Here is a 21440-nt window from a genome sequence, read left to right as displayed (position 1 = left end):
CAGTATCTATTTACGTCCATACCGTTCGCCTTGTTATGAGCAGGGTTCGGTTCGAGACTAGTGGTGGATAGTGTTCAGCCTGTAGGCAGATTGGAGGATCAGTGTAAAGAGTTTGAGGCGTCGACCTGCTCTGACCAGACTGCACCTCAGCGTGGGTAGGTTTCACAGCTTCGAGGTCTTCAACTGGTGACGGTGTGCCCTGCAGTTGAGGATAGTTCCAGACTCAGGAAACAGGCCATTAGGTGGCATTGGACGGCTGAGCCCCGTTCAGGCTCCATCCATGCGGGTACAGATGTACAACATCTGCAGAGTGTATAAACCTATAGCTATAGTCCGTGTCCACTGACTACTGCTACTTCTAACTAGATTTATACTATTCTTCTACCTCCCCTCTTTTTGAGATAGGCTGGCATTTGCTGTTGAGATGTGAGGGAAGGGAGCTCTCACATCGCCTAGAGTGTTTGGATGCTGGATTCTTATGTAAATGATCTGGTGATTTGTGACGAGTTCCTTGTTTGTGAGGTGTTGACCTCGAAGATGGTATTGCTTTGATGCAGCCTTGATTGCTGTTGTTGATGTATAAACCTCCACAACCATATATAGGTTTATCCATGCATATAATAATATTCCCCTATTTTCTTAGCTTAGCTGCTATTGGGAGTTGTCATGGTCTACCCGCTTCTCGGGTAGATGGTGGTTTTTCATGGTCGGAGCTTGACGATAACTTCGACAACGATGGATGGGAAGACTAGGGATGGTCCCGCACTCAAGTCGCCTCTGGAGGTGATGTTCGCCATAGCTCATGTTTCCGCTACGTAGATATTTTACCTTTCATGATTCAGTCCTAATAGATTTGTACCAGCATGTGCGGAAGTGATGTACATGATATTATTATTTTGTTGCTATTTTTTATTTCTATGGTATGGATTTGTAATATTTGAGATAGGAATTCGTACGTGATAGCCTTTATGGAACTATCACGGTGGTGCGTAGACTTAAATTCTCAAAAATGGGAATTCAGGTCGTTTCAATTAGGCTGGTTTGTTAAACTATCAACACACTGATAGCACAAAACTAAGTACACATCTGAAGTTATCAAGCCCAGAAAGTCACAGCATGACGTTTTGCGAGTGGTCACTAACTAACGGACGCGGGGTAATCGAACGGCAACGGCTGCACGTCGTCGCTGAGCGGGCCGGCGTGCCGGAACCCGTACGCCCTGAGCACCTGGTCGTCGGCGAAGTTGAGCGCGCGGCGCATGCCCTCGTCGCAGCTGGCCCCGGAGTAGTGCTCGTTCCGGTGCCCGCTGCACGGCTGGCACCCCGTGAAGTGCGTCACGAATGGCCGCCGCCACCCGCGCACCCCGGCCTCCGCCAGCCCAGCCCCCGCCAGCGCCGCGTTCCTCGCCGCGGCGTGCGCCACGTGCTCTGCTTCCGCACGCCGCCTCCGCAGCGCGGCCGACCCCGGTCGCCGCTCCATGGCCTCGTACCGCTCCGTGACGTTGCCGAGCCGCCCCACGATCTCCAGCCAGTAGCCCTCGAAGTAGTAGTCGCTCTCCAGGAACACCTTCTCCCGCCACGGGCTGCCGCTCTGCAGCAGCATGTACACGAGCGCCGACTGGTCGTCCGACTCGTCGAACACCTTGTCCTTGAACGTGGACTTGAGCACGGTGCCCCAGCGGCGGTAGTCCGGGGAGTCGGGCCCCATGGCGGCCCACGCGTCCATGAAGTCGAGCGACCACTGACAGTTCCGGATGAGGAACACCCCCGCGTTGAGGCTGGTCCAGGACCTGGCCTCGAACACAAGGCTCGGCCAGCCGTGGACGACGAGGTTGTGGCGGCGGTACCGGCGCAGGGGGAGGCGGAAGTCCATATCCGTGAGCACGGCGTCGGAGTCCACCCACCACACCCACTCCGCCTCCGGGTGCGCCACCATGGCGGCGCGGATCGCAGGTATCTTGGCCCAGTACCGGTCCATCGACGGCCGGAGCAGCGCCGTGTTGTACAGCAGCTGCACGCCGTGGAGTCGGCAGTAGTCGGCCTTGTTCTTCAGCAGCCGCAGCAGCGTGTGGTCTCCGCCGGGCGCGCCGCACGGCGCCGGCTGCGAGCCGGACACCATCAGGACGCCTTCGACGCCGCCGGCGGAGACCTCCGGGTGCGCGCGCGCCCATCCGGCGCGCTTCTCGTCCCACCCCGTGATGGACCGGTCCACGGTGTACGACAGCGCCGGGTCATCGTAGAACGTGCGGCTGCTGCGGCCGGCACCGCCGCCGGAGCCGGCGTGCAGGGTGGCCGCTCCCTCGTGGTAGGCGTCCGGCTGGGCGAACGGGTTGGCGAGCGCGAGCAGCAGGACGGTGGCCACCACGGCGCCCGCGGCGAAGAGGAGCGCGTCGGTGAGCAACGACGGCTTCGCAGCGCGAGGCGACATCCTTGACTTCGCGAGCTCTCACTCTCGGGAAGCCCCCAGGATGGACACTGCAGACGCGGGCGTGTCACGCCACATACATAACTGACGTGCAGGCCGGGGCGGAAACAGTGTGTGTGTAGGGCTTTTGGCAGCGCGGCCACGTACGCCAAAGGCCAAAGGGCCCGGATGCGCTGGGCGGCTGGGGCGCACGCAGGCGTAGCGTTTGCAGCCGTCGGCCGAGAGCCCGGGTGGAGATGGGGTCGTGGTCTCGTGGATTGGATGGCAGCTAGCCGCGGCGCCGGCGCGCGCGAGGCCACACCCCCGTGTTGCCGTGTTGCCGAGGACACGCACTAGCTAGCACACAGGGACGCATACACAGGCACGCAGCGGTGCAGTGCCCGGCGGCTTGCAGTTTTGGAAGTGGCGATTAGTGCTGACAGCCTGACAACGATCTACAGTATCTAGAAGCCTAGAAGCCGGATATGCAAGAGCAAGACAAATCTGCAGCCGCAACTCGTGAACGATGATTGTTTTTTTTGCAGTTGTTTTTCTAAGGCATGTATAGACAGTTTCTGTTCACTTGACCGTACACTAGAAGAAACTTGTGCTGTACTTTTTTTTTCCATCGTAAATGTACCGTGCACTGCTGACTGCTTGCAATGCAGAGAGCAGACAGCACAGCGAAAGAGCGATGCGTTCTTGACCATGACCGGAGGGCTGCCCGAATGGCCTGACAAGTGTACTCACTGCTGTGCTGCATGACCCTGCCGTTCTCGCGCGGTACGAGGAGCTGCTGCAGAAAAGCCTGCGCCGCATGTTGTCCTATCTGATTAATTAGGATTATTATAATAGTCTAATTATAAAACTAATTACACAGATGCAGTTTAATTCGTGAGACGAATCTATTAAACCTAATTAGTCCATGATCTGACAATGTGATGCTATAGTAACCATTTGCTAATGATAGATTAATTAGTCTTAATAGATTCGTTTCGCGAATTAGACTCCATCTGTGCAATTAATTTTGTAATTAGCTTATATTTAGTTCTTCTAATTAGCATCTGAATATTCGATGTGACCCTACTAAAGTTTAGCCCTTAGTATCCAAACACTCCCGTATTATACTTCTCTGCGTTACTGGGTACGCAACACTGATCAGTCCCTTTCCAGGCACGCATAGTGTAGCGTAGACAGTGAACCCGTATGAGCATCACCGTCGAACGAGGAACGTCACGATTACAACTCTCACTGTTCAGAGTTCAGGGGATAACAGCCATGCCCGCGAGCTTGCCGCCTTGCCCTGCGGTTCTGCTTGATCACTTGATAGTTGTTGTTGATGCATGACGCGTTCCTTGTCAACGCATAGAAGACGGCGAGGTGGATGCTGGGCCGACGGTCCTGCTTCAACTGTACGGACCGCTGCCGGCTCAGCAGTCAGCACTGGACGTGCTTGCTCCGTTCCAAAACACGTACATGTCATTTTGATTTTGTTCCAAATTAAACTGGTCAAATTTTAACCAAAATTTAGAAAAATTAATACCGAGTATATATACTATTAATACTAATTTTATGTTGATGTATTTTGAAATTTATCATATATAGAATCATTTTCAGGTACAAATTTACATCAACACCTGGCTGGAACTGGACCCAACATCTAGAAAAGGCACGAGTCGCGGAACCAGAAGCCGAACCGGCCTGGCTCTGTTTGGGCCTTTACGCGATCGCGGCCCGTGGAAATTCAAAGGCTCGCAAATGCCTCCTCCATGCATTTTTGCCTCATGCAGGGGCGGCCGTTGCTAGCGGAACGGCATCGATGCGCCTCTATACGAGATGATTAGCTGCGCCCTGCACCGCGAGTGCTTCAACTGTATATATGCCGTGAGCTCGTGAGCATCCTGCACGTAATTGAGTGTTAGATTTAGTGATCGGTAGTCCATCAAAGGTTACCTAAATGGTAGATTTATAGGTGAGAGAGATCATAAGATTAAGAACTCGAATGGTAATACAAAGACGTAAGGTTTAGACAGATTCAGACCTCCGGGGAGTAATACCTTACGCCCTGTGTTCTGTTGATTGTATTGTTAATTGCAGGTGCGAAGAGTTAACGTGTCCTCGAGGGGCGCCCTTGGCCGCTTTATATAAACCGACGACTTAGGGTTACAATTGGAAATCAATCTGAGTCGGTTTACAACAAGTATCCCGAGATATCCGGACAGAATCCGTTCGCCCGGCCTCCAAGCTTGTGCACCAAGCTTCTTCATGTCTTACCCCGCACACCATAGTCAGGCGAGGCCCACTTGTCAGGTTGGCCAGTATCCTGGTAGGTAGGGACCCGTGGGTACCCTCATCCCTCAAGTACCCGAGCAATGTGGAGTCGAACAGGAGCCTGACGGATGCACAACGACACTTGTAATGTACTTGCCTGAAGTTGTGGTTTTGTCACAAGAACGGAGAGGCTGCGCGGTGCTAAAAAAAGAAAAAAAAATTGAACTGCCATAGGCGTATGACCAAAATGCGTGTGGTTATGTGAGTGCCGAGCTCCGAGATGCCTGACATCCTGTACATCGAAGGGAATCACATGGAGGACGTCGCAAGACGCACTCTAGAATTAAAATGATTAAAGTAATCAGTCCCATGATAAAAAATTCATGCAGTAGTTATATTGTAAGTTTTTGAAATATGGTGCCCAGCGCCTAAGCGCAAGGGGTGGCAGAGCCACAGAGGCACACCGACCTGATGTAGGTGCCCAACCCTCGAGTGCGAGGACTGGCGAAGTCAAGAAGGCACGCCAACCTAGTATAGGCACCTAGCCCCCGACAGAGAGGACTGGCGGAGCCGAGGAGGCACGCCGTGAGACTTAACGGAAAATCCGCGGATTCCGTCCACCACATGTACCGTAACTGGGGGTCTACAGAATCTGTCGCTAGGTTTACGCCGTCAACTACTTCAAATGCTGAAGAGGCGCGATTTCGTTTTCATTTCCACTCCTCTCGCCCCTAAACGCCGCTGCCGCAGCCAATGCTATTGCCGCCGCGCCTGAGAGCCCTAGGTCGCACCGCCGCACCCTCGAGCCGCATCCATCGCCTCTCGCCTAAAATCTTTAGCCACCACCACCACATTGCCATTCCTTGCCGTATGTGAACCAAGAGACCCACCTACATTCGATCTGCGCCGCGAGGTATATAAACCAAAGAGATGGCAGCGGAGCAAGCACCGGAACCATCCACCTATTGGGTGAAGTTCGTGATGACCGAGTTGCGGATCTAGGCCCTAGTTGACTGGGGCCTGCTCGGGCCCAAGGTGCTGCTGGTTGGAAGGCGATTCGGGGTCTCGACTGGGGATTTCTTCCGTGGGCTGCTGAAGTACTACAAAATTGAGTTAGTGCATCTAAACCCTATCTCCGTTATGGACATCGTCGTGTTTATCCACCTTTGCGAAGCTTTCCTTAGCATTCCTCCCCATTTCAATCTGTAGAGATATCTCTACCAACTGAAAATTGTGTCAACCAAGGGGAAGCCGAGACTGATCGGTGGTTGTGGATTTTTGCTGCGGTCAAACAGGGTTGCTGTGTATTTTAATCTAAGGCTCAAGGATTCGAATAAGGGGTGGTACAAAGAATGGTTCCTTGTTGCCAACTAGAAACTTGAGTTGCTGCCTCGCTTTGGGTATGCGCATGTGACAAGGCCGAAATGGTCGAACCAGCCGACCTCCAAGAAGATGGTCCAGGTTAACCAGCTACTGAAGGAGATCGCTGACCTGAAGGGACGTGGGCTCACAACAGGAGCTATAAGCATCAATTTTTGCCGAAGGTTAACACAGCCGATCAAGGACAGGATCCATCCGGCATACCAGTACTTCGGTAAGCAGGATCCGACCCAAGCGGTACAGCGGAAGGTTACTTGGGAAGAGGTTGTCGACCATGTCTCCGAGTTCTTCGGTGGTGCCATCAAGAACAAACGCTGCCCCAAGGCCTATTCTCTCATGAAGCCGACCAACCTGGTAAGATCTTGATTTCATCCTTTGGCTTTCCTACTTTGCTTTTGCGTCTTCTCTAACTAATCCTGTTTATTGGCCAGAGCTGTGAGTTTGAGTTCTTATGTCCGGCACTGCTTCCCGGAGGGGCCGACCAACAACGGCCCAAGATCCGCCCCACAACCGATGTTGAGTAACCGCCTGCTACCCTAGATTGGGAGTCGGAGTCGTCCATAGATGTCTCCAATGAGGACGTGCCGGTTGAAGGTAGCGGGACAGAGGCTGGGAGCGATGTTTCTATTGGGCGACAGACGTGCCATGCCGTGCGCAAAGTTGTAGAGTCCAAGGCGCCGAAGGCGAAGAAGGGAAAGCGAAAGAAGAGAGGGGCCACTAAGCCCAAGGTGCCGTCTGCGGCAACCGCCTCTCCCCTGAAGCCTCATCCGGGGTATTAAGTGATGACTCCGAGTCACCCAGCTCGCCCGCGAAGAAGAAGAAAGCCGAGCTCCTTGAGACAACTGTTGCCGACATAGAGAAGCTCAAGGAGCGGCTGTGGCGGAGCTCCTCGGATTAACTTAGCTAAAGCATGGTTAACTCGCCTAACACACGAATCTCATGCTTTAATCAAGTTAACTCGACGATCCGTCGAATTTCATCCGATAAAACCACTTAGACAGGACCAAGTTAGCATAACTCACACGAAGGTGAGTGGTTCCACTCGACCGTCCACCCAGGAGGAAGCTGGGACGGCCAAGTGCTGGCAGTAGCACACTCAAAAGCTTCAACTTTACTTGAAAAGAGATGTCACAACAAGGCTGAGCTACTAAGCTCAACAAGACTTAACCGACCGGTGGGAAAACTACTCCACCAACTTCTAGATATGCAAGGCTCTTTGGCTGAGGGGTTGGTTTTGCCAAAAGCAACTATGTAGGTCCTTACTTTCAATATTTTAGCTCCGATTCTAAGTTCATTAACGAGTCTACATTAGCACTTGCTAAGCAAACACAAATCCAAACAATATGTGTATATATATAGCTCAAACGTCAAGTTCATATCATCATCATGTTCCATCTTTACTCAGTGTAGCATAGCGATCAAGCAGTCTCAAACTGTGAGAGGCAGACGAATCGATTCAGGTTCCTTAACCATGCATGGCGAACCTAATCTCACGACATCCGTGCACCACCGAGGGTCGCTTCTTGTGTCGGCCGTCCCCATCATTCCCCTGACCCGTGTCGGGCCCACTTCCCTTGGTGCAATGTTCCGTAGACCTGGCCTCTGCCGTTCTGCGACCACACTTGCCACCACATGCGGCCGTAGCGGAAACTCTGTTCTAGAGACAGTGGATCAAACCGCTCACGTCCAGGTTCAATCAGGTACTAGGCTTCCCCATCCCATACTGGGTATGAGATTAGTACTTTCAAACACTTGATCACGAACACCACCACTGTCTGACCAAACAGATTCAAGTAGACAGACGGAGCGATCCACCGACCACCAAAGAGTTCACCAGGCCCTGCCCCGTCCACCATCCTTATAGTTGTAACCAGAAGGAGAACACCCAACTCCTATAACTCGCGAGTGATAGGAAATCACTCGACTTTTACCGAGTCCTATTAAGCAATGCAACTACTCAGACTTATCAGACTAGTGTTCAGATCAAGGGACTAAGTTATGCATCTATGATTTCAAAAAACTCCTATAACGTAAATGCACATACAAACGAAAGAAGGTATGTGCAAGTTTAGAAAGTTAGGGTCATGCTCCGGGGCTTGCCTTCGAGCGAGGCGGAGGCAAACTGGTCTTCTGCGGGTTCTGCTTCAGTTCCTGCGGTCGGCGGCTCAGCTACTGCTCCGTCTTCTGGCACCGGATGCAGCTTGTATGTGCCATCGGCGAGATTTAGCTCTACACGGAAGTGCAAATGCAGGGGTTAAACATTTAGTCAATTATTTCAACAACACTTGCAACATTTCGCTCAGAAGCTTGTAGCAAAACTACAGGAAAAAGGGGTGAAATTCCAAACTTCAGTTGATAGAGAACAAGACAAAAGGGTCGGATTGGGAGAAACTTATGATCTGACCCTCAGACCTAAGGAATAACTATACCGGGGTCCTCAGACTTAACACAGAGAAGTCCCCAAAATTTTACACAGATACCCTCGGGTCAGAGAAAAAGATACAGCCGAGCCCTCGGGCGAGGCGGACAAGGGTCGGCGAAACAGATAGGGTTGGGCGAGACGGAAAAAGGGGTCGGGCGAACCGGAAAGGGGTCGGCAGCTTACCTTTAGGCCTACTGGTGAAGTCTTGGGGTCGGAAAGGACCAGACTCAGGCGGAAGGACTTGAGACGCTAAGGCTTGGGCGATGGTGGGGTTCGACGGTGCTTCGGCGGCGGCAGTGCTTCTTGTGGACAACTGGACAACAAGCAAGCTCTAGCACCGTGCGGAGGAAACAGGCGGCTGGTGGGTTGGGAAAAGCGGGTTTAAGCGGAGAGGGGAAGGTCCTCGAGAGCTTATGCGACAGCGCTTGAGTGCGAATAGAGGAAGGTGCAGCGAGGCAACGATGGCGAAGGAAACTCCGGTAAGGGCTCTGGTACTCCCTTTTATAGCTGCGCGGAAGAGAAAGATAGTTCGAGGAGCGCGAAGATCAGGTCGAAAAGGATGGAGTGCTCTGCCGTGGCGGCGATTGGGCGATGCCTCCATTGGCCGGCGAAGCGGAGCTTTGGGGATAAGATCTTTGGTCATTGAGCACTGGAGGCAGAGCTTGTGCAGGTGCGATATTGCCGGAGGTAAGAATTGGCAAGGGCGAGCGCAGGTCTGGTCGCGTCAAGCGGTGGATTGGGTGCGGCGGTTCGACTAGCGTGCGGCAGGAAGGAGTGAAAGGGGCACTGCAGGCGAGGGCACTGCAGGCGAGGTGATAGAGCGAGCGGCGACGCTAGCAGGCGCAGACCAGCGGCTTTGCCGGGGCACGCTACTAGCGAGGCGGAGAAAAGAGTTGCCTCTGTCGGAGCCGTGGTTGGCGAGGGCGGTATCATCGCGGGGCGCGCGCGTGGGCAGCGCAACTGAGGGGGCGACGGAAAAGCCGGAAGGCATCGGGGCGCGCGGCCAGTGATCCGGGCGAGGTGATGGGTGCGGGAGGTGAGGCGGAAAGGACTGCAGGGGCTATCGTGCGGGATTGGGAAGGAGGCACGCTGATCTATCTTGTCGCGGCCGGCGACTGGGCGAGGCGGCGCTCGTCGGGAAGGTTGAGCTACGCGGCAGAGAGGCTCTCAAGCAGGGCGCACGCTGGCTCTAACGCGTTTGACCCGAGAGATCCGTGGGATCTGGTTTTGGGTCCATCTTCCAGTCTCTAGCCCTTCCACAGCTCCAAAGTTTGGAGGAACACTGGCTTTCAGGACTTAGAGAGAACCGGAGGTTTGGCGGGGTTTCAGGGTCGGGCTGAGAACCAGACTTTAGGTGATAAAGCTCAAGAAAAGCTGAGTCAACCGGATTAGGGACTTGTCTTAAGATTAGCTTGGCTGATTTAAACCTGGGTCGTTACAGCGGCTCAAGGCAGAGATCCGCGGGGGAGGCAGAAGGAGCCGACCCTGCCGCCGCCAGTGCATTTTTGCCCAAAGTTCCGAGCGAAGAAAAGCACATTGTGAGTATGGTTGTGGTGTTATTTATTGTTGAAAGTTTGTTTGTATACTACTTCACTCTATATCTGTGCCTCGCCGACCGAGCAGGAAGGCGGTGATGAAGGATGAGCCAAGCCTGTAGGATGCCGGCGTTGGGACCTAGGCGAAAGGTCGGGTTCCTGGTGCAGCCTAGGGGGTTGCATCTGCTTCTTCTACCCAGGTTGAACACGACAACAACTGGGTGGTGGAGCCTGAGAGGCCTGAACAAAGGTCTTCGCCACGCCAAGATGCTGCTGGGGATGTTGCTGTCTCCACCCTTGGGGTCAGAAATGCCAGCGCTGAGGTGCAGATGAAGGAGACTCTCAGGGAGGCGTCGGTTGACGCCAAGGTGGCAGGCTACGACGCCGACGTTCATGCCCATGTGGAGGATGATCGCACCACGTTGGACTTCTCCGCGACGGCCCTGGCGCAGGATGTGGCGGATGACAAGAAGGATCTTGCTGTCCTGAAGGACACTTCGGCCAAGGTCGGAGAGGTTTTATAAGTAAGTTGGCCGACCTATCTTGGTGTTGACTTTCATCCTTGTCTTCTATTTTTGAATTGTTGGGGTAATTTTTACACAGAACCTAGCCGAGCGTGCGCACAAGAGGGTGGACGCCATCCATCGTGCCGAGGAGTATCGCCTCAAGGCTGAGCGCTTGGAGGCCGAGCTCAAGAAGGCTGAGGAGGATGCCGTAGAGCAGCTCCGGCAAAAAGATCGGGAGCTCAAGGAGCAGAAGAAGATTACCAAGGAGGTCCAGAGCGAACTTGATGCCATGCTGAAGGGTACGTAGGTAGCTTGTTCATGATAACCCTGATTTGGGAGGGTAATGTTGATTCTTCCATTCTTGTTGTGTGCCTTGTAGATGCCAAGAATAAGGAGGCGAGCCTTAAGAAAGACCTCAATGAGTGTGAAGCTGCCAATACCCGACCGCAGCAAGACCGTGGCATTGTCGTGCACCGTATGCTGTGTCACAAAAACTTGCCTATGAGGCCAGCTTGCGCAAGGACATGGACCAGTGGTTGATTGCGGCAATGCACAATATGCAATGTGATCAGGTGGTCATTGCAAGGTTGGAGATGAAGCAGGAAGACCTGAGGTCGACCGTGAACTACGTGATGTATATGATCCAGCCCGAGGCAAATCCTGCTGAGCCAACACCGTTGCTGGACCGTCTAAGGAGTGCTCCCAGTCAGCTGAAGGCCTTGATGAAGGAGACCGCCATGGAGTGGGCGAAGAACTGCATTGTGCTTCTGAAGACGCATTTCCCCAAGGTAGCCATGGAGCGCGTCAGAGCAGGGGTTGCCAAGGACTTCGATCCTGACAACCTTCCGGAGTTGACGAGCAGTATCAGCAAGCCGCGGAGGGTGTAGTTAATCTGCTGGACGTGTAAAAAACTATAATGTGTATCAATCTGTGTTATGAGACAAGTAAACTAGTCAATTAACTTATGTGAATAGAAAGCCTCCATCCCTCCTTTGGTGTATACGGCAGGACATTGTGTAGCTTAGGCCTGTAGCCACTAAGCGCCCAACCTTGCCTGGCCAGCACTCTGCTGAGAGCGGATCTTGAGCTTGTAGAGGGGGTGAACGCGAGCTTGTAAAGGAGGTTTCGCGAGCTAGGATGCCGTCCACACGAGTTAGTCGTACTTGCCGTGAGAGGGGCAGGAGAAAAGGTGAGACCCGAAGGTTGGCGCGTAACAGGGGAAGCCCCCAAGCGTAACGATGAGGGTGTGCTGTGTTGATTAGGTCGGACAGCCCCTGAGCGTGAGTAAGAGCTCGGGTAAGAAAGTAAGAAGGTATTAGGTACGCAAATAAATGTTTTATTTATTCAATGTAAAAGGTATAAAGAGTACATAGCTTTAGTGTCCTAAAGGTAGAAGCATCGTAGGTGTTGGATGTTCCATGGATGACCTCTTTGACGATGAAGGGACCCTCTCAGGAGGCCGATAGCTTGTGCATGTCTTTGGTGGATTGGATCCGATGGAGCACAAGGTCGCCGATGTTGAATGAGCATTCCTGGACGTTCCTATCATGGTAGCGTCGGATTTGCTGCTCGTGTCGCGCAAGCTGGATGAGGGCCACGCGGTGCTCTTCCAGGCTGTCGATGTCGACCTGCCGACTCTTTTCTGCTTCATGCTCCTCGTAGTGTTGGATCCGTGGAGCGCCGAATCCCACGTCTGTTGGCAACACGGCTTCAGAGTCATATACCAGGAAGAAGGGAGTATAACCGGTCGCTCTACTCTTTTGGGTTCGGAGGCCCCAAATGACATGGGCAACTCGTCGAGCCATCTGGTGGTGTATTTCGATACGTCATCAAAGATGCGAGACTTGAGGGTTTGTAGGACCATCCCATTCGCAAGTTCAACTTGGCCATTGCAGCGTAGGTGAGCTATGGAGGAGTAGTACACGTCGATTAGGTTGTCTTGGCAAAAATCCCAGAACTCGGATCTTGTGAATTGCTTGCTAAGGTCGGTGATGATCCCATTAGGGACCCAAATCGATGGGTGAGTTCTTCAATAAACTGAGCAGCTTTGACCGACTCTGTGCTGGTGACAGCCTTGACCTCGATCCACTTGGTGAATTTGCCGACTGCCACAAAGATGTGGGTGTGACCGTCCGGAGCAGTCTTGAAGGGGCCAACCATATCCAGCCCCTAGCATAAAAGGGCCAGGATGATGAGATGGTGTGTAGAGTTTGGGGTAGGAGGTGCTACTGCTTGGAGACGAACTAGCATCCTTTGCACTTCTGGACAAGCTCTTTTGCGTCAACGATAGCGATTGGCCAGTAAAAGCCTAAGTGGAATGCTTCCCCGACCAGACTACCCGAGGTGGCGTGGTTCCCGCACAAGCCTGAGTGGATTTCATGGAGGAGTTCAAGGCCTTCATTGCAAAGGATGCACTTCATCAGGATGCCGGTAGATGCGGCCTTACTGTACAATTCCTTGCCAATCACAACATAGTTGGTGTTGCGTCATGTGAGTTTTTCATGCTCGGCTTTGTCCTCAGGGGACATGTTGTCGGTAATAAATGCAATGAAGGGTGCTCGCCGGTCTTCCTCCACCTCGATCAACAACAGGACGTCACTGGACACTGGGTCGACTTGAGCCTAGGCGTTGCTGTCAGCCCGGTCTGGGTCTAGGATCTTGATGGAGGGTTTTCTAAGGTCCTGGACGAACACACCAGCCAGAACTTGGGTGCATTTCGAGCCGAGCTTGGACAGGACGTCGGCGGCAACGTTGTCTTCCCTGGGAACATGATGGAATTCGAGGCCGTCGAAGTGAGCCTCGAGTTTGCGGACCTGAGTGCAGTAGGCGTCTATGGTGTCCTTGGTGCATTCCTAGGATTTGTTGACCTGCTCGATGACAACCTTGGAGTCACCATATGCAGGGATGCGCTTGATGCCAAGAGATGCAGTGGTGCGGAGCCCATGTATGAGGGCCTCGTACTCAGCGTCGTTGTTGGTAGCCTTGTTGTGGATTTGGAGGATGTACTTGAGCTGCTCGCCTTTCGAGGATATGAGGAGGACCCCAGCGCCGGCTCCTTTAAGGTTGAGGTCGCCGTCAAAGTACATCGTCTAGTGCTCCAGCCTCTCATGGGAGGGTTACACTTGAATCTTAGTCCATTCAGCGATGAAATCGGCCAGGATTTTGGACTTGATCACATGATGTGGGTAGAAGTCAATGTCAAATTCCACAAGTTGCATGAACCATTTGACAACTCGGTCGTGGATATCCCTGTTGTGTAGGATTTCGCCGATTGGTTAGGAGGAAACCACTCAAATCTTGTACGGTTGGAAGTAGTGGCACAGTTTATGGAAGGTGATCCGAATTGCGTAGAGCAATTTCTGCACCTGCACGTAACGGCCCTTAGAGTCATTTAGGACTTTATTGACATAATATACTGGCCTTTGCACCATGTTGGCGTGGTCGGGTTTTCACATTCTACAACTAGCAACGTACTTGCGACGTGTGTTGTCGCAGAGGTGTACATCTGCAGTGTTTCTTGGTCGACTAGGGCCATCAATACGGGAGGGGTGGAGAGGAATGTTTTTAGTTCCTCGAGGGTCTTGCGGGCCTCATCATCCCACTCAAACTTGTTTGCCTTCTTGAGCATCTTGAAGAAGGGAAGTCCCTTTTCGCCAAGCTTGCTGATGAAACGGCTAAGGGCCACTATCATGCCAGTGATCTTCATGACATCCTTCTTGCCGGTGGGCTGCGTCATATTCCTGATGGCGTCCACTTTGATGGGGTTTGCTTTGATGCCATGTTGGCTGACCATGAAGCCCAGGAGCTTTCCAGACGGAACACCGAATACGTATTTACGCGGGTTGAGTTTCCATCGATAGGTCCAGAAGCTGTCAAAGGTTTGGGCAAGGCTGGCGATGAAGTTCTCTTCGTCTTTTGTCCCTATGACCAAATCATCCATGTAGGCCTCTACGTTTTTGCTAAGTTATTTTTTGAGGCAACCCTGGATTATCTTCTGGTAGGCTGACATTTTTTAACCCAAAGGTCATGATGTTGTAGTAGTAGATGCCATAGGGCGTTATGAATGCAGTCCTATCTTGGTCGGGGTTTTGAGGGCGATCTAGTGATAGCCCGAGTAGCAATCGAGGAAGCAAAGTAGGGTGCAGCCGACCGTGGAGTGCACGACCTGGTCGATGCGGGGAAGATGGAAGGGGACCTTAGGGCAAAGCCTGTTGAGATCAGTGCAGTCGATACATGTTCTCCATTCACCGGTTTTCATTTTTAGAAGGACTAGATTTGCTAACTAGTTGGGGTGCTTACATTCACCGATGAAATTGGCAGCTAAGAGCATATTTAACTCTACCATAATGGCCTCCTTGCGATGTTGAGTGAAACGACAAAGTTTCTGCTTAACTGACGTTGCTGTCTTGCTCAGCCAGCTTCTGTCGGACGCCGGACGTATCGGATGGTTCCCACGTGAATATGTCCAAGTTGTCCCAGAAAAAGTTGTTGAACGCGTCTTCCTATTCGGGGGAGAGGCCAACCTTGATGAGGGCCATCTTGGAGGGATCTTCCAGGCCGAGGTTGATTTTCCTGACTTGCGTGTTGGGTAGCAGCGCCAGGGCCGTCGAGTCCGCCTTTGGGATCATCAGCTGGTTCTGGTCCACCTTCTTGAACTTGGCGAGCATCATGGTGGCGTTGGCCAAGTACTTTGGGGACTCAGCAAGCTGCATGGCTTCCCTGTCGCACTTGTAGGATGTCTCGATGTCGCCGTAGATGGAGAGGACATCATTTGGTGCTGGCATCTTGAGGATGATGTAGGTATGGTTGGGAATCGCCATGAACCTCGTCAGCATTGGCCTACTGAAGATGGCATCATAGGACGTCTTGAAGTTAGCTATTTCAAAGGTGAGGTGCTTGGTGCGGTAGTTGTCGGGGGTGCCGAACGTGACTGGCAGGACGACTCTCCTGATAGGATAGGATGCTTTGCCGGGTACGATGCCGTAGAATGGGTCCTCGCAGGGAAGGAGCCGTTCAAAGTAGAAGTCCATGTGCTTGAGGGTCTCCGTGAAGATGATGTTGAGGCTGCTACTGTCGTCGATCACCACCTTGGAAAGGAGAACTCTGTCTATGGTAGGGCACACCACGAGTGGTTAGGACCCCAGGGTCCGAGATGTGCACCCAGTGATCTTCCTTGGAGATGGTTATGGGCATCTCCAACCAGCGCAAGTACTGGACTGGTGAGATGGAGACAAAGTGCACTTCTTTTCTGTGCAATTTATGCTTGCGCCTGCTGCAAAAGGCTTTGGGGCCGTCGATGATGATGTTGACCTCCCGCTCAGCCTGCTGAAACTCGCCGTTGTCGTTTCCAGCGCCCTAATTGGCATCAGGGTTACGGTGGTCACGGCGCTCTTTTCTGCGTTGATCATTGCGGTCATCGCAACGGCTGTTGTCACGACGACGATTGTCGTCGCGGTCGTTGCAGCGGTTGTTGTCGCAACGGTTGTCAGGACGGTCATCCCAATGTGGCCGCTTGTATTCTACTAGAGTGCCGAGTTCTTTCTTTAGGACCTAGCAATCTCGGAGATTGTGGCATGCGTCCTTGTGGAAGGTGCACGAAGCGTTCAGAGTATCATCGAACTCCTCTTGGAGGAATGTTGTTTGTCTTGTGGGGTTGGCTTCAGCAGCGAGAACCTTAGGGGCTCTCTTCTGAGGTCGGGAAGGCTCCGGCCTGGGTTGGCGCTGATGGTCTTGATGGGTTGGCAGTTCGTCGTCATCGTTGTGGCGATGCTTGCCATCCTGTTATTGGACATGCTCGGCCTTATCTGTGTCGGCGTGAAGGTTGATGATGTGCATCATGTGTCCGACCATCTTTGGATCAACCTGGAACATGGTCCAGAACATTGATTTGTTCTTGAGGTGAAGTACCAGATGAGGTCGCGGTCTTCAACGTCGACCAGCCTGTTGTGGTTGTCGAAGAAGCGGTTGTCGTACTCACGGGTAGTTCAGTTTTTCCGCTGGCGGACTTGGGCGAGGTCTTGCGTGCTTCCAGGTTTGGCGTATGTGGCCTGATAGTTCTGGGTGAAGGCTCGAGCGAGCTGACCCCATGTGTCGATGCAGCCTCGTGGGAGCCCTTCTGGCCGTAGGAGAGTTGCGCTTCCCATCACCACTGGGAAGTAGGCGACCATCTGGTCGTAGGTGCCATGCGCGGCCTTGACCGCAGTGTAGTATGTCTTCAACCAGATCTTCGAGTCAGAGTGACCGTCATACTTCTTGTTGATGGCTGTCTTGAAGGTGGGTGGTCACTGGACAGCCCTGAGGCGTGGGGTAAACAAAGCAAACCTGTCGATGTCCATGTCGTCGTCTTCCATGAGATGATAATGTACTGGCAGGGTCCTGGGCGTGCGTCATTGTCATGCTGGGGTGGGTTGTAGGCGTGGCTAGGGGTGCTCTTCGTGCCAGCGTAGCTCCTCCTCCCAGCGGTTGTGGGCCTCGTGCTCCGCGTCACGGTTTGACTGGTTGCCGACCCCTAGAGCGCCGAGTCGCGGTCGTACTGGGCGCGCCGGCGGAGGTCCACCTCGTCCCGCTCCTGGTGCCGGTTGTTGAGCTCGCCACGGAGGTCCCGAAGGTCGTGGAGATTGTCGCGGTCAGGTTGCCGATCAGGTCGACCGCGCCGTTCGCGGTCTCCTCTTCTGTCGCGGCGACGATTGTCGCAGTGGTGGTTATCTGGTCGGCGATCCTTGTTGTCGGGATGGTGGTCGTTGCTTTGGGACTGCTCCACCTCCTCTTCTTGAATAGGTTCCAGCTGACCTCCCCTGCAATGGCCGTGATCCGCTCGGCTGCAATCGGAACTACTCTGAGTAGATCGGCTTTGGGAGTACCGGGTAGATATAGATCTGGAGTTTGACGAGCGGCATCTTGAGCGTGCTGGGGCCTTGACCCTCTCCTCGATCTGAGCGTTTGCGACACGGATGCGCATCCGGATTTGCTATAATTGCTCCGAGTTCGTGAGGTTCTCCAGGTTAGCGAAAACAGCCCCCAGGTTGCCCTAGGGTAGGGCGAAGACGTCGTGGCCATTTTGCTCGAAGTCATTCTAGAGGTTGCGTGCCCACATGGGGTTAGGGTGCTCGTGCCGGCCTCAAACATCGCCTTGGTCGACATTATCACCGCTGTTAGGTTGCGCTGGCGGGATGTGTGGTTGCCGATGCAGATTCGATAGAGGCTGAGCTGGAGGTGGATGCCGAGTCGGTGGAGTCAGAGTCCACCGGCATGCTTCCGAAGTGAAGCTGGATCCGATTGGCGAGAAAGTCCTTCATCCTCGCGGGGAAGATGATGCCGGGGCGAGATGCCACCGAGCTCACTGGGAAGGATCTCACGATCACCCTACCTGGCGCGCCAACTATTGGATTTAGTGACCGACAGTCCACCAGGGGGTTACCCAAGTGGTAGATTTGTAGGTGGGGGAGATCGTAAGACCAAGAACTCGAATGATAACATAGAGATGCAAGGTTTATATAGGTTCGGACCTCTGGAGAGTAATACCTTACGTCTTGTGTTCTAGTGGATTGTACTGCTAATGGCGGGCGCGAAGAGTTAACGTGTCCTCGAGGGGCGTCCCTGGCCGCCTTATATAAGCCGACGACCTAGAGTTACAATCGGATGGATCTAATCCTAGTCGGTTGTTACAAGGAAATCAATCTGAGTCGGTTTACAACAAGTATCCCGAAATATCCGGGTAGAATCTGTTCGCTCGACCTCCAAACTTGTACACCACGCGTCTTCATGTCTTACCCCGCACGCCATAGTCGGGGCGAGGCTCACTTATCAGGCCGGCCAGTATCTGGTGGGTACTACCCTCATCCCTCGCTGAGATACTGCGAAATATTCTGGTGGGTACCTACCGTCATCCGTCACTGAGATACTGCGAAACATGGGGCCTGTTTAGTTCCCTCCAAAATTCCAACTTTGGCACTATGCAAAAAGAAGATTCCCCATCACATCAAACTTGCGACACATGCATGGAGTACTAAATGTAGACGAAATCAAAAATTAATTGCACAGTTTTGTTGTACTTTGCGAGACGAATCTTTTGAGCCTAATTAGTCAATGTTTGGACAATAATTCACAAATACAAACGAAATACTACAGTTGCACATTTATGGTAAAATGCCAATTTTACTACTCCTAAATTGGAAACTAAACAAGGCCATGACGACGATGGTGATAGCGCTATAGCAGGGTCTACTGGTCGCGACACCACTTTATATTCTCAAACAAACTGCTATCCATTCAAAATGGCGACGATCAAGGTGGTTTGGCTGTCAAGTCTAGGGACCAGGGCAAGTAGTTCACTGTTAACTTTCGGCTGCCATGGTTTGACATATATCCTTTGATTACTCCACATATTACATGTAATTGAGTATCTGTTTCTTTCGCATGTGAAAAATGAAATACCTCTCGTTACTGTATATCCGGGAGGCAACAAGCACCCTGTTTGTTTCTATCTCTGTTCCTTTTCCACTCGTGTGTTCTGCAGGTGACTTGGCCCTGTAGGTGATGGCGCTCTCAAAACTTTCTCAGTACGCATTACCCCACGCCCCGACAACTGCTATATGCCTGGGTCAGTTTGGCACGACTTCGCCTCCTCTGAAAATGGCTTCGGCTCTGGCTCCTCCTCTAATGGAGTGGCTTCTCTGGTGGAGGTGAAGCCCTTTTGGAAAACCGCTTACAAAACAATTCTTCCGTATAGTTTAAAATGGTTAGATTAGATGAAATACCTATAATACCCTTTCCTTTTCCCTTTTCTTTTTTTTCTTCCTATTTATTTTCCTTCTTTCCTCTTCCTATTTCCTTTTCCTATTTCTATTCTCTTCCTTCAGCCTCCCACCACCGACCTCCCATTCTTCTCTCTTCCCTATCCATTCTCCTCCACCGCCTAGCTCCCGATCCCCCGGCCGCCTCCGCCCCCGCCTCCCGGCCGTCGCCGTCATCCGCCTCCCGTTGTCGCCGTTGTCCACCTCCCGCCGTCGCCGTCGGCCGCCTCCCGCCCGTCTCCACCCCACCGTCACCGTCGGCCGCTGCTCACCCGTTGTCGTCTACCTCCGCCTGCCTGCGGGCCCTCCCCCAAGGACAAGGGTGGGAAACGAGGAGGAGGAGCCGCGGGAGCCCATTTTTTTGGCTCCGCCTCCCCGAAACAGCTCCTAAGAGCGGGATTCGTAGGGCTCCGCTGCCGGAGCCGGAGCCCTTTCGCGCGTCCCACGCCCTTTGGCAGGGCTTCGGGAGAAGCCACTCGAGGAGCTGCTCCCGGAGCCCCGCCAAACGGGACCATATTCTCGTGAGCCGCCATCGCGAATCACATCGAGGATCTTGCATATGGGCATATCGAGGATGTGCGAGAGAACACGTGACATCAGCTTGGATCACCTTCAAGTTTAGAGGGTGTTTTGTTCCGGGACTGTCACATCGAATGTTTACATAGTATTAAATATCGGCTAATTACAAAATCAATTGCATAAATGAAAGTTAATTCGCGAGATCAATCTATTAAGCCTAATTAGTCCACGATTTGACATGTGGTGCTACAGTAAATATGTGCTAATCATGAGTTAATTAGGCTTAATAGATTCATCTCGCGAATTAGCCACGGCTTATACAATTAGTTACGTTTAGTCATTCTAATTGGTATCCAAACATCCAATATGAACCGAACTAAAAATAGTTCATGGATCGTTAGTGCTGCTAACCCGCGGAGACTGGACAAGAGACTTCGTCACTGCAGATTTATTCTACTATCTTCGTTTGACGCATCGTCAGTTCGTCACCCCTCTCACAGGTCCAACCTGTCCCAGTCTCGCTTAAGAAAACTGCCGCTGCATCTTAATTACACGCCTAACCATGGTGTTCTTTTGAGGAGGCTGGAGTTCTCAGCTGATGAAAACTAATTAATCTGCTTCGATCAGTGCTGATGGAGGAAAACCCAATTCGTCAGCCGTTCTGTGTAATCACTCTTGTCGTCACTGCAGGTAGGGGTTCGTCGATGATGCAAACACAAACAGCCTCTGGCGCTTGAGCGGGCGAATGGGGAGCGTCGGGATTCGGGAAGATAAGCCAATCATGTGGCCATCATCATGATCGCCACCATACTGAATTTGGATGGGACTTTTGACTTCAGGATGAGAGGCCTACCCACCCAACAACGGAGCATGGCAAGTTCCTTCTGTCGTGCCGTGTGGGCCACAGACCCAAACCTCTTTTCAGGATGCAAAAAATGAAAAACCCATGGATCAAGGAACCGCATTCTTGTTGAAATTGTCGCGTCAAGATTCAGCCTGTTTCTGCCGATGCTTTGTGTCGTTGCGCCAGAAATTGCGTGCCTGTATTTGGAATCTTGGAGCTTCTGCTACCAGAATCACCCCATGAACCGTCGGACGAAAGGCGAGACGCATCGCTAGGCTTTGTTTCGGAGGATCATCAGATGGGAACAAACCAGATCAGGGAAGGCGCCGTTGCCCTGGTGCTCGGGGGCACAAGGCACCTGATGGCCTGAACCTGGCTGCTGCGCTCGAAAGGCGAGGCCGGAAGCCGGATCGTGTGGCGTCTTCGGGAGGCATGCTGCATGCCGCGCACGTGTTCCCGTACCACCCCCACCATCCGCGTCGTCCTGCCCGAGCGGATCGTGCGGCCGCGGCACCTCCGCGCTGGGACTCACCGTCCGATGCGGCCTCGGAATAGCTAGACGGGCGCCCGCTTGAGACCGACCTGGCCGAGCAAATCTACGCAGCAGGCGTTTTCTTTTTCTTTTTCTGGAGATCGGATCATCGGGAAACAGTATCTACTTGGAAAGGTGACGAGGATTGCAGTTCGCCCCTCGAATGACCTGCTATTTGGAAGAAGGCTCGAACCGGAGGCTGGGTCAATGCGACAAATTGGTACTGTACTACTGTG

At 52.8% G+C, this 21440-nt stretch overlaps 1 protein-coding gene across 1 annotated transcript; it reads right to left on the bottom strand.

The window, feature by feature from the left end:
• Nucleotides 1–1000: 1000 nt before the first annotated feature.
• LOC101768580 (probable glycosyltransferase 7) lies at nucleotides 1001–2505 on the bottom strand. Its single transcript, XM_004953684.3, has one exon. The coding sequence runs from the start codon at nucleotides 2425–2427 to the stop codon at nucleotides 1138–1140; it is 1290 nt and encodes a 429-aa protein (XP_004953741.1). The 5' UTR covers nucleotides 2428–2505; the 3' UTR covers nucleotides 1001–1137.
• Nucleotides 2506–21440: the final 18935 nt, after the last annotated feature.

The sequence above is a fragment of the Setaria italica genome, chromosome I (genome assembly GCF_000263155.2).
Source record: "Setaria italica strain Yugu1 chromosome I, Setaria_italica_v2.0, whole genome shotgun sequence".
Lineage (NCBI taxonomy): Eukaryota > Viridiplantae > Streptophyta > Magnoliopsida > Poales > Poaceae > Setaria > Setaria italica.
The sequence above is the reverse complement of the archived record's forward strand: the minus strand, read 5'-3'. Positions and strand labels throughout refer to the sequence as shown.

Excerpts from the sequence above, each read along its gene's own strand:
- LOC101768580 (XM_004953684.3), bottom strand. The coding sequence starts at position 2,427 with ATGTCGCCTCGCGCTGCGAAGCCGTCGTTGCTCACCGACGCGCTCCTC.